Raw genomic sequence first — 13,107 nt, 5'->3', positions numbered from 1 at the left:
GGGTGGGTAACTGAGATGGGCTTTTCAAACTATCTGCTGACAGCACTGCACAAGCATGCTACTCAACTCCCATTATTTAACATGATCTCAAGTGCCCAAGCCTTTGCACTGCTCTGCAACGGCAAAGCCTGAGAGAGAACTAGGTAAGAATAGTTCTTAATCCATGGCCAGTCAGCATCTTTCCTCCATCAGGGAAGGGTCAGGACAGGTGGGATTAAACTAAGCTGCACAGTTGATATCTTGTGTTCTTATCACCCATCACTTGCAAACACACTTCACCCCACAAAAATCCTTGCTTTAACTTATTTTGGTTAATGGCTATACCCTATTCAGTTCTTACTTGTACATTCAAATCTTATATTAGCTCACCAAAATCCCAGTCCTGAAGTACTGAGTATGCTGAACTCCCACAGTAATCAGTGGGATACTCAGGACCCTACACATCTATTCTTCACCTTGGTTTAAAAGTTGAAACAAAAACCAAGGACACTGTTGGGCCCAAACGTTAATTCTGCTAGCTTTATGATCATCTAATGAAGAATTTCTCTGGAATCTATGTACTCCTGGAGTTCATGATGGTGTACATTGGCTATTGGAATCTGTATTTTAATTTTAAAAATGATGGCTAATACACAGACATTTGTTTAAGGCTGGTAGACCTATTATGTCAACATATTTGGGTATTCCATTTGCTGCTTTTAGTTTAACTGCCCTAAAATGAAATGCTTGCCAGGAAAAACATCTATGATTTACCAAGCTGATCTGAAGTTTTCTGGGATCTCTTCAGAGTACAAGGGGACACAGGGAGTTCCCTACATGGGCCCAAAAGCCCCAAGTCTTTAAAGAAAGATTATAAATGAAACAGCATTTTCTTTCAACATCTACAGATTTGCTGCAGGCAGTGGGCATCAGCCCCACATTACAGTCATTTAGCTAGACAGAGAACATTTCACATAAATTAGTGCAGCTTTTTGCAGCAACAAATTCCCTCTCTCTAGTATCATCCTAAAGTGCTTCTTTTCTTCTTAAGGTCTGTGCAAATATTACTACAGATGCAAAATAAGTTCTTTTTGAAAGGAGTTAATGTCTAAAGCCTGTCATTAAGTCCTCTTTAAATAAAAGCAGGAAAGATATCAATGACTACATGACCCACTTTCACTGCTAGCATGAAAGCTGATAAGACGGCATTTCTCAGTCTTCCTTCCAGTCACAGTCCTTTCCCCTTCTCTCTCTCTGACTCAAAAACAAAACACCAACAATCACATTAAGCAAACTCTGAAAAGACTGTGACCTCCTAATATCCTCTACTATACCTTCTCTTTACACATGGAAAGAAAACAGCAAGAGAGATTTAGGATTAGATGAGACAAAGCATGACATAGTGTCTTGGGCACACCCCTTGGCAAGAAAGGCATTGGGTTCTGCAGTACAGGTCGTCAACTTCAGTTCTCTTCTGTGTAGAGACTTCCCAATGTACACATGACCATTCTGAAGGAGTTTCTTTGAACCTATGTAGTAATCATTTAGCTTCTAGAACACCAAAACTGTCCATCTCCCAAGGAAGTGTAATACTATGGTCTTCCTGGAATGATTTACTCAGAGGATACAAAGATCAAATCCATCTTTCCTCTACTTGCACCTGTGTCAGATGGGAAAGATTTTCAACCTACACCCCTGTATCAGAAATCACGTCACTCCCCCCCCCCCCCCCCCCCATGACTGAGCAAATCTCATCCCCTGTGGAGCTGGGAAATCACCAGTCTTGCTAGCTGATCATGGTAAGCCAGAAAAGGGGGTAGGCTGAACTCCTGCACAATGAGTCATTCAAGATTTCAGACCCATTTTTTCCATCATCTGTTCATATAAAGTCCATGCCATTGCTGCCATCAAAGTACGCCTCAGAGCACGGGGGAAGCCACCATGGAAGAAGCCAACCAATCCATAATCCTTGAGGAGACAGAAAAAGAGAAAAAATAATCATCTCATCTTGTGCTGTTTAATTCCTATTTACTGGACAGAGCATGCCAGGACTTCACTGAAATATGTTCTATATCATTCCATAGTACCCCAAAACTCTAAGCTCATGCAGCACTCAGAGGGACAGAAGGAAGAAAAAGATCACTAGGATGAGCAATTTCAGTATGTCCTGCTGATGAAGGAGCCACAGGAGTTAGGTGGTGAGTACACCACAAAGCTGAGACTACTGGGATGGTAGTGGAAAAAGGAGGAGAAATAAGGGCAAGAGAGCCTATAGGGAAAGCCCTAAGTCTGCAAAACAAAAGAAGGGGCACGGACAAGAGACACCAACCATTTCAGGTCATGTTATAAGGCAGCTAGTCACACTTTAACAGCTGTTAGTATGTACGGAATTCTATGCTATGCATTTCCAAGCTCCTTATTAATATTCTTGAAGTAGACAGAGAAATTCTTAACAGGCACTAATATACTGTAGGACAAAAAATCCAGATTCAAAACTAGACTCACAGTCCAGAGACAGGATTTGATATGGACCAGAGCTGAAATTTTTCATTCTGATCATTTGTTCCTCTTGCAACATGAGAAATAATTTTGCCAAGGCACCTCATTACCTCACTGTACCCACTTTGATCTCGTGTGCCTGTGGAATTGCACTGCAGGAATTGAGAGTCGCATCTAATGGACATGCAACTCCACTGGACTTCCCAGGGACAGGAATATGGTAATTTTTTTTTCCACTGCCACACTCCCAGTTCCCTGGATAACAGATCTGTACATTCATTAATCTTTAGCATTCAAAGGACAGAGAATTGTTTTATAGCTTATTTATTGAGGCACTGGGTCACAAAAATCCCTCTACTTCACAGTGTGGCAACCACTGAAATGCCTACGCTGATAAACCAGAGATGGCAGCAACCCAAGCAGAGGACAATCAGTTCATACAAGGTTATTTGTTCACACAGTTAAGATAAAATCATCTAAGTACGTATAGTCTGTTATTAAGAGTCCAAGGGTGAAAGTGTCCAAGACAGTACCAGTAAGATCTTGTCTGCTCCTGATGACACTATCTAACATGAACTGGATTAAAACTGTCTACCCTTTTGGAGCAGGCATCACACTTGGCTGAATGTAAATTAGTGACTGAAAACTGAAGATTCAATGTCCCATAGTGTAAAGCAGAGTAATCACTTTAGAAGCTATAGCAGTATCATAGCAGGGTTAGATTATATACCTGATAATCAGGGATAATGGTTTTCTGTGTTTAAAAGTGTTTAATCAGAGTATTTGCATGCTCCCCTCCCCCCCAAACCCATGTTTTTCCATGATTAAGATGAAATGCCACTATAATTATATAGGTATCAGTTGAACACAATGTTTTATTGATATATATACAATTTTAAAGTAATTTGGAAGCCTACAAGTGTTTCAATCACTATAATAAAATAAATTCTAAATACCTACAAATACTGGGATTTGATTCTGGGTTTATCATGGAGAAAAAAAAAAAAATCAGAGCTCCCCCTGCACCCTTTGATCACCAGGACGGGGGTTCAGCTACAGCTGTTCCTCCCCCACTGCTTTGTGGTGCTGAGCAGCCCCAATATGCCGGTGCCTGGCCCATGCCATTGCCTCTCACTCCCCACCCACAGCCACCTGCCCCCTCTAGCCCTGCCAGAGGGGGCCCCCAGCTGCCAGGGTCCTGGCTCCACAGCCCCCATGCACACACAGCAGCACCCAAGCCCCAGCTGCTTCCTGGGCAGCACGGCCAGGATGGAGCCCATGAGGGTTGGTAGGGGGCAGATATGGGCTGCCTGCTGCAGGCTTGGCCAGGGCAGCGGGGCTGGCTCCCTACCTCTGTGTTTAATCTCAGGGTGGGGCATGGGGGGCAAGTGACACCCGCCCCCCCCGGTGTCTCCACAGCCCAATAGGCAGGACCCAGCATGGCAGGGCAAGGTAGACTGGGGCCAGGTGCTACCACCGCGAGCCCCACACCACCATGGCAAGGTACCCTCTGTGCCGCCACCCCCATTACTGCTGGGTAGGCAGGGGGCACTTCATCATGGCAGCGTGGCAGCCTGCCCCCACGCCACACACAAATCTGGGGGGCATTTGTTCCCCAAGCCCCGCCCCAGGAATGCACACAGTGAGGGAGACAGCCCCCACCACACCACCCCCTAGAAGAGCAATCTCCAGCTCCGTCTTGCTCCCTGCCTGGGCCCTGGTACTCTGCCAGCCTGCCAGGGGAAACCCATTTCCCAGGTATTTCTCCTTAAAATGAGAAAATCCAGGTTTGCCATGTTTTTAAAACAAACGCAGCCTCACCTTGTATATTAAGGCAATGACTTGGCCTGTCCGGCGGTATTTTTCAGGTGACAACTGCATGTGAGTTTTGATAACATCAGCAGGTTGAGTAGCCAAAGAAGCCAGGATTCCTGCGAAGATCCCACAGCTAAAGTTCACTAAGGGGATGAGGGCTGGATCCAACTGATCTGAAATGGAACAAAGAGAAAAACTTCTTCTACATACCGCTCAATCTTACATTGCAATACATGACTTTTCCTACCATCTCTACACCACACTGAACAGTTGTTGAATTATTAAATAATGACAGAAATAAGAACTTTTAAAAGGAAACTGGGAAACTAACAGATGACTCAAATTAGTATCGGTGTACATTAAAAGGGAAAAAAAAAAATCACTTCCACTGAAACTGGATTTGAGATAGAGACCTAGAAATAAAGACCGAGTGTTTTCAATGGCAGAGGATGCCGAGGGGAAAAAAAACAAAACAAATCGAGCAAGTCATATTTTAGTAGAGACTGCAGAAATGGAGAGAACTATACAGTGTATAAGAAACTGAGCAACTGACCACGTCACTGAGCAAATTATTGCTGCTGGATTTTCTGCCTCTTATAAAAGTTCCGAAACTGAAACTCTGGTGTTGCAGCTGATCACACCAAAGCATGATCCGATCCATATGTAACCTAGACTAAAATCCCTTGAACACCAACATAAGGCTAGTTCATCCTTTCATGTGACCTCATTCAGGACAAACTTATAGTTCTCTGGAAGTGACAGAGAAAAGCACCGCCTAAGTCCTTTCAGAGATAAATTTCACCTCCCGAGACAAGGACAGAATAATTAAAGCAAAATGAACTGTATCTTGAAAGAGCAGGGGGTAAGGAGAAGGATTTGTGTTATCATGTGCATGTTCAGCCTTACCCTGAGGAGTGATTTTTTTGGTCTGTGTATAGAACATCAAGTAGATGCCCGAAAAAGGTGCATCCCGCAGGAGTGTTGCTGTCAGCCCACTGTACAAGCCACGAGCTCCTTCTGTTCGATAGATATTCCTCAGGGCTCCATACACACTCCCGTAGCCATACTTTCCACTCTGCAGATGGCACATAAAACCAATTATTAACCTTTCAGATACAGTGCCTCCTCAAGGGGAAAGCTTTAATGTAAAAGCATATACCTATAATCAATGGAGCAATTGTTTACATCACTGCCCCTGGGTGACACCACAACAGGAAGGCAGTTATACCAGATACCCAGAGGCAGAACCATCAGAAACCAACCACATTTTATTAAGGTCAGCTTCATACACTGTAATTAACACATTTTCCAGACACAATCTGAAGCATATATAATGTCAGGTGGGATGGAACAGGAACTAGTCCAGAGACACCCCATGCCAAACAGAGCTGCAGCCTCACTAGTGTTAACAGCAGAACTTCCAATATGCTTTTCCACAGTTGTGCTACTTTTAACTTGTTGGGTTATATAATAGATACATTACTGTTACTTTTTGTTGACAATTAATATCTTCTGCTCCATCCATTTTCATCTGATGAAAAGATTAAACCCAATCCTCTCAGAGAATTAATCATGTTGCCTCTACAACAGTTTCCAGAAGGAAACAAACTACTAAAAGTGGAATTTGACCCTTATCTCCTGCACAACCAGTACTATGAAGCAAACTTGTGCAATGGAACTAATCCCAAATATCCAGTAATAACACTATATCTATTTATTACTAACAAGGCTTAATGCCCGAGATAGTCTACTTGCCCTCCCTTGCCATGATGGTATTCAAAATATTTTACCCACTCATGAGAGAGTTCTTGCATCACAAAAGCAGTAAGTACAATTTTTCAGTCTAGCTAGCATTTTAACTTTGCTTCTTCAGTGTTTAGGTGCTCAAATGCTGCACAGAGGATCTCCACTTCTTTCTCTCTCACACACATCTCCCAAGCAGAAGTTCCATTTTGTTATAGGAAGGGGCATGGAATCAACACAAAAACTACCAGAAGGGTATAAGAGGAAAACAAAGACTTACACTTACCTCATACCGTGTCTTTACTACAGTTATGGGCAGCATGCAAACTCCTGCTACCGTACGAGAGCTTACTCCCAGAAAGACCGACTCTAGCGCTGTGGGGGAGCAGTCCATAAAAAACTTCTGCTTCATCATGTACAAGGTGCTGAAGTAAATCCCAACTCCAGGGATGCATCTTGCAAAGGACTGCAGAAGAGTGAAAATTGGAGGTAGCGATTTACCCCTTCTCATGTTCTATGTAACATTGTGTTAAAATTTGCTGTGAGGCAAAGGAAAAAACTGGTACAGTGCAGAAAAGTGAGATGAACAGAAATCATTGCAATCCCCAACAGCAACGAGCACACTCAACAACTGACATGAGTTTCGGCTGGTGCACCACCACTACAAATATATACTCCAGGTTTTTATGGCAAGATTTAGGTGCTGATTCACTGAGCACTGTAAGACCTAAGTGACTCATATGGCTAAGTCCCATTCTAGGCACTTAAATAGCTCAGTCAATTGGCCCCCAAGTCACTTAGACATTTGTAGCAGTGAGCAAAGCAGCATTTCCAGACCTTTAACAAAAGCTGAACCATAATTACCACTTGATGGTGGGTAAAAATATATATACATATACATACATACATACATATATATAGAGAGAGTCACACACACACACGGAGTAATAGTCACTTACTGGAGAGGCCCCTTTCCAGAGCCCCAGGAGGCTTTCAGTGCGAACAACTCGAAAGAGCAAAGCAACCATCCCCACACGATGTGACCTGGAATTAAAAAAAAAGAATTAAGAGGCTGCACTAAAAATGTTCTTCCTGGAACCCACTCTACAGCCCAACCCTAGCCCTACTTCATCCACCCAGGACTTCCCAAATATACATCTATGTGCATTGACTACAGCACTTCAGAGCCTCCACCTCTACTCAGCCATTCCTCTTTGTCCAATCAATGCTGTCTTCTTCCAAGATTCACAGGGCCATGGTCATTCCTACTGCTTATCTACTGATTATGACATTTCTTCATGATAACCCCATAGGAGCAACTAAGTTATTGGTGACACTGTCATTCATCATCATTGGAGTGGATTAATAGCAGGCATTATATGAGGCAAACAGACACAGCTGCCTAAATTTGATACTCTCCTCACACCTTATGTCCAGAAAAGAGTATAGCAGTTGTACAGGATTCTCCATAATATAATAATGTGGAAGGGGACAATCTCCCAGGCCCAGTCTGGCCCGCCCACCTGTCTTTGGGCAAGCTGCCCACCTTACTTGTCTGCTATGCCTTGTTGTAAATTAAAGATGTTAATTAGGCGGGAGGCTGCCTTTCGAGCGCCCTGATGTCCAAAGGTGGTAAACACATGACTCCTACCTGCCCCTATTGTATCCCATGCCTCGCTGATGTTCCCATGAGTTGTCCAGCTTAAGGCCAGGTCCAACTCAGCTCAGTGTTAGGCTTCTCTCGTACTGCCCTATACAGTGTTTAACACACTGCCATATACAGGGCCTCTAGCACTCCACCTGTTCTCACCAGGCCTCTTCCGCTCATGCCCCCTTTTGGCCCTCATTCACCCTGCCCTAGTCCCTTGAGCAATCTTGAAGGGTCATCAGGCTCGACTCTGCACTCCTCAGCCAGCCCTGGCACAGACCTCTGGGCCTCTCCCGCGACCCTCATCTGAACAGTGGCTGGGGAATTAGCCAAATACTGGGCCAACTCCATCCCTGGCCCTCACCAAGTAACACAGCCCACTGGTTCTCAATTTGGGGCTACTGACTCGCCCCTTTCACTCATGGCTCTCTCTCTCTCTGCCACCTCACTCAGCCTCAGGCCCACTTGCGGCCCCAGGCACCCTAAGGCTTACCTGGATCTCTCTGACTCTTTCTACCAGGGCCTCAACTTCACTCTTTCACCCCTTTCTGGGGCTCCAGAGACTTACAACTCAGTGGGTCAGGTGCCCCTTGCATGGGCATGCCTTACCCCACTACTCCTCTCTGGGGTCTTACACCCCTATGGGCTCCGGTGCCACCCTTGGATGTGCCTGGCCCCACTACCCACTCTGGGATCAGGTGCTTCCCATTGGCGTGCCTGGCCCCACTCCCCTCTGATGTTATAACCCACTAGGATGGTGAGGGCTGGGGTTAATGCACCCCTACCAGCCTTTCACCGGGGAGGTAACTGGCCTGGCATTTCTCGAGGACTCCCTCACCACAGGGAGTCCCACCAGGCCCCCTTCCCTGGCAGGGTGCAGTTTCAGGTCATGCTCGGGACCAGGAGTCTCCTGCCATCCCCATAGCTCCTGCCCATACCTCCCAGATGTTCTATGAACGGCAGGGCAGCCAAGTGGTGTTGCTCCTTCAGCTGCTGGCAGCAAACTGTTTCCCAGCCCAGAGAGGCAGGATCTTAAAATGGCCACCTCATCAGAGCTGTCCTGCACCTGTCCACTGCCTGTTCTCCTCCTGCCAGTGGCAAGCACCAATGGTGCTCTGCCACCCACCTTCCCCCTTAAAATTGGTTCCTGGTGGGAAGGCTTTTCCCTGATGCTTGCAAAGCAGGCTCACTCAGAGCCAGCAACAGCCCTTAAGTGGTTAGCACTCCGCTTGTGCTTCGCCACAAACAGACATCCAGATAAAAAACTGGATTACCTATGGCATGGAAAAGATAGGACAGAACTCTTGAGAATTGGATTTCATTGCCATTTTTCAAAAATATTAAAGCAACACACCATACTGTTCCTCATACAGACACTGTTCTACAAAAGCCCCTCTCATCTATCTGCTCAGCAGCAGCAACATCTGACTGATACCCATCAGCTCTACAGCTTAGCCAACAAGAAAATGAGACAATCATGACGGAAGAGGCAAGCACTTACCCATTGATGGATGGCTGCAAGGTCTGCAGCCGGGTTTTGATCAGGTCTAGGGGCTGGAATAGAAGCGTGGAGCAGGTCCCACTGATGGAACCACATACAAAAGCCTTCAGCACTGGATGCATCTGAAAAAGAAAACCGGACTTTTCAAAAACCCATCATAAAGGTGGCAGCTTTGTTAAGAACAGTGCAAGAGTTAAAAAGCCAAGTGATACACTACACAGCACAGAAACATAGCATGGAGGGATCTCCTGCATCACTGCACCAGCTCCATGCTGTCTCAGGCAACCACTTTCAGAAACCAGTTTCAGAAACTGACCTAACTCTATCTCGGAAGCAGTAAGGTTTTTGGCCCCACTAGTCTTACTGCAAGCAAGATTCTGGAACAGGCTCCTTTCAGTTACAAGCCTGTTTCTCGTTTCCAGACTATATTTATTTAGAACCATTTATGACCAAATCTGGTGTCAACAATGTCCTGTTTTTTTCTCTCCCTAATGTATTTATAGCGAGAAAGCATATCCCCACTCAGGCATTGTGGGATCTTGCCAGCTATCTGGGATCTGAACACTGGGCTCAATATTCTTCTTGCAGTTCCTTCAACTTCACGACTCTTCAGTGCCTGATACAGAAGAACAACCTACTCTAAACAGGCTACAAGATAGTGATTGAGGAGCCTGTGACAGTGCACCTGAGCTTCAGTGAGTCTTTTACCATAGGATAAGTGACACACATAAGCTATCTTACTGTAAAACCTGCAAGGCTAACTTGTCTCCTCAGCAAGAAAACCAGACTGTGGAAAAGCAGTCTTGTTTTTCCCGTCACATCACTTTAACAGCCAAAAAAACCCATTAAAAAGAAGTTTAAGTAGTCCACAAAGAGACTTATTGTCAATAAAGCCACCTCACATGATTTATATGAACAAAGAGTTTCTATGCCCTCCAAACAGTCGCATCAAATAACACGTCCTGCTAACATAACTTTGGCAAGAGGACCCACCCCAGGAACCTTGTGACAAGCAGGTTTTCAGCTTCTCTCAAAGTGTTTTTTAACAGCAAGTCTTCTTAGATAAATTATATCCAAGTAGCATCTAATATTTAATTGGGATCATCTCTCTCTCTCTAATAGGTTGCAGATGACTCCTCAGATTTCTTGAGGATCACTATTCTTAGAATATTAAACATCAAGATGCCCTTCCTCCCTTGGCAGCTGACTCCCACTAGACATCTGTGCATCCAAGATAACAACAAGCTCTTTCATGAGAATGGGAAAAGTGGTAAAAAGGACATGGCATTTGAGCTCCCTTAGACCAGCATTTCTCAACCCGTGGGTCATGACCCAAAAGACGGATGCAAGAGTATATGAAATGGTCATGAACAAAAATAGAGTTTCCTTTAAAGGAGAAAAAGTGTGAAACAGTAGTTTTCCCCTTGCAGGCTGGCACTGCTTAGGGCCCTCCATCACCTATACACCCACCCTCTGCCCTACACACCAGGGGGCTGGGGCCTGGGGGCAGCAGGTCGGGAGTGAGGGGCACTGGGTCAGGACTGGCCACTGATGCTTACAAATGGGTCTGGTACAAAAAAGGTTGAGAACCACTGCCTTAGACAACTGGGTTTCCCACATATGCAGTCCCACTCATGCCAATTCTCACTTTCTTTTTTAAAAAACAAACTAACCAGTGTTTTGTTCTGAGGACAGCAAGGGAGGTATTAACAAGTAATGCAGAAGGCGCAAAGGCTTCTTAAAATCTTGCCATACTTCTCAAACCTGAAAACCCAAGAATGTCTTGCAAGCTACATACACATTACAGTATAAGAAGCTGTTACAAACAGCTTCCCACTTAAAACCCCATGACATTCTTTTCTTCCTGTTTTAGCCAGTTTAAGCTGTTGCTGTTATCTTATTACCCAGTACCGTCTTTATCTTCATGGTGACTGAAGCCACCTTGTGTGTAGAGCATCAAGGAGCCCCGATCCTTTACTGAGGTCTGTTGGTGTTACTGTTGTACATGCAATAGTAACTGTTTGGAGCGCTCTGCTGGATAGTTCTTGTATTTCTACCCTGAATATTAATTAGACACTCTGCTTAGATGTCTGGCTAATTTACAAACGTGGAAACGAAGGTTTTGTGCAGCATTTCTGCCGCAGCTCAAAGCAAAACGCTTCCCCTTCTCTCTGAGCAGCAGAGATGTTGCCACAGCGAGCTCCATGGCTTTGCGGCGACTCTCGAAAACTGCCTCGTCCATGTTTTCAAGCTCCAACAAACCCTGATGAAACCCACCCGCCCGCTGGACATGACAGAAAGGAGCAGACTCAGGGAGACTCGGAACCCATGGGGAAGGCAGGCCCTGGCATCCACCCACGCTGGCAAGACCAGGGGGCTCTGAAAGACTGCGGCCAGGCCCTGCTCAGCCCGCATTGTGACCCTGCTGAAGGCGCTGATGCACTTCTCCAGCCAGCGCTAGCCCAACCAACGCGGCTGGCAGGGCTGGTTTTACCCCGGGCCATACGGGACCTCGCCTGGGGCAGCTCAGGCCCGTAGCGCAGTCACCCATCCAGCCCCGACCCTCCCCCAGCCCTGCTTAGCTTACGGAAAGAGACTGCGAGCGCTCGGCGCGGACCTCGGCGGCCCCTCCCCGCGCGGCCGGCAGCAGCTCCGCGGCACCAATCCGGGCCTCCAGCGCCACTTCCGGCAGCGGCTCGGCCATTCCACAGCAGCCCCAGTGAGAGCCGGAGCGGAAGTGACGTCAGGGGCACGCCTCCTGTGCCAGCCAATCGGGAGGAGGGAAGGGAGAACCCACCCTCCAGCCCGAAGAGTCACAGATTAACCCTTTCCTCGCCGTGCTATTTCTCTCTCTCTCTCTCTCTCTATTTATTTAGATCTAGATAGCTAGCTATATACAAGTGTGGGCTGTTTCCTTCTGAGTCCCCCCGACAGGGATGTGCTTTCTGGTCCCCCCTTGGGGTGTGATAGACAGACAGACACATCCATCGATCGAGATCCAGATACACGAACACAGACTCTACGGGAAACCCTCTCCTTCCTGCCTGCCTGCCTTCCTACGCCCCCTCCACGCTCTTACCATCAGTGTTCCCACTTGCTGGCCCACGTCTGGAGCCTGGAGCAGAGGAGGGAGGGATTTCTGGAGCATTTCAGACACGGGATCAAGCAACGAGGCGGGCTGAAGAGCTCAGGAGCAGGGCCGGGCTCAGCTGCCCGGTTGCCCAGCCCCACTTGCGCCTCGTCTGGCTGGAGCGGGAGAAGCGAGCCCCACTCCCGAGAGCCAGCCCTGACGGCTGTGCACGTCTCGGCGGGGCCACTTCTTTCCAAAGCCGAAAGTAACGGCAGAGCCGGGCTGGGGCTGGCTAAGACGAAGGCGGGAATGGCAGCCGCTTGCTCCGCTCGCCTTGGCGGGGCTCCTGCTGGTCCAGGCTGCACAGTCGCACGCGCCCACGGGCTTGCTGACGGCGTCCGCCCTGCGATACCGGAGCGCTGGCAGGCCGTGTCCGCCCAGCACCGCCCCCTGCTCCCCCTGCCGGGCTAGCACGGCCTCAGCCTCCCCCGCGCCTACAGGCTGGGGCCGCCTTCAGCTCAGCACGTCTCCAGCCAGGCACTTGCCAAGCTGCTCCTGCGCCACCTGCTGGGGAAGGCAGGCCTTTCGGCTCAGATCAGGTTAAGTTCCTCCTCCTCTTGCGGGCTGAGATCAGGCAGGGGCATCTAAATCCCAACACCTCCTGCCTTGAGCCTGCACTTGGATGGCTGCCAATGGGTCTAGGACAGGGGCAGGCAAAATGCAGCCCGCCGGCCTCATGTGGCCCGCCAGGCCATTGTATCCAGCCTGCGGGACCCCCCCAAAATTTAGAAAATAAATATTAATCTGCCCCAGCTGCCTGACATGTGGCCCTCGATAGCTTGCTGAAACTCA

At 47.3% G+C, this 13,107-nt stretch overlaps 1 protein-coding gene across 2 annotated transcripts; it reads right to left on the bottom strand.

The window, feature by feature from the left end:
- Nucleotides 1-1,702: 1,702 nt before the first annotated feature.
- SLC25A38 (solute carrier family 25 member 38) lies at nt 1,703-12,703 on the bottom strand. Of its 2 annotated transcripts, none has more exons than XM_019483495.2 (7): nt 12,265-12,703; nt 9,186-9,307; nt 6,996-7,080; nt 6,323-6,502; nt 5,200-5,368; nt 4,300-4,466; nt 1,703-1,947 (listed from the first exon to the last, which is right to left on the bottom strand). In XM_019483495.2, exons 1-7 carry the CDS (start codon nt 12,331-12,333, stop codon nt 1,825-1,827), a joined length of 915 nt encoding a protein of 304 aa, XP_019339040.1. In that variant the 5' UTR covers nt 12,334-12,703; the 3' UTR covers nt 1,703-1,824. The 2 variants fall into 2 exon arrangements, with proteins under 2 accessions (XP_019339040.1, XP_006263120.2); XM_006263058.4 differs by lacking the exon at nt 12,265-12,703 and adding an exon at nt 11,773-11,905.
- Between the last annotated feature and the right edge of the window lie 404 nt (nt 12,704-13,107).

Source organism: Alligator mississippiensis, chromosome 5 (assembly GCF_030867095.1).
Source record: "Alligator mississippiensis isolate rAllMis1 chromosome 5, rAllMis1, whole genome shotgun sequence".
Lineage (NCBI taxonomy): Eukaryota > Metazoa > Chordata > Crocodylia > Alligatoridae > Alligator > Alligator mississippiensis.
The sequence above is the reverse complement of the archived record's forward strand: the minus strand, read 5'-3'. Positions and strand labels throughout refer to the sequence as shown.

What these genes read in the sequence shown, in the direction of transcription:
- SLC25A38 (XM_006263058.4), bottom strand. Translation starts at nt 11,889, where the DNA reads ATGGCCGAGCCGCTGCCGGAAGTGGCGCTGGAGGCCCGGATTGGTGCC. An exon ending in AGCGCTCGCAGTCTCTTTCC is followed by an intron (nt 9,308 to 11,772) that starts GTAAGCTAAGCA and finishes TTTCTTTTTCAG; the next exon opens with ATGCATCCAGTGCTGAAGGC. An exon ending in TCTGGAAAGGGGCCTCTCCA is followed by an intron (nt 6,503 to 6,995) that starts GTAAGTGACTAT and finishes ACTCTTCTGCAG; the next exon opens with TCCTTTGCAAGATGCATCCC.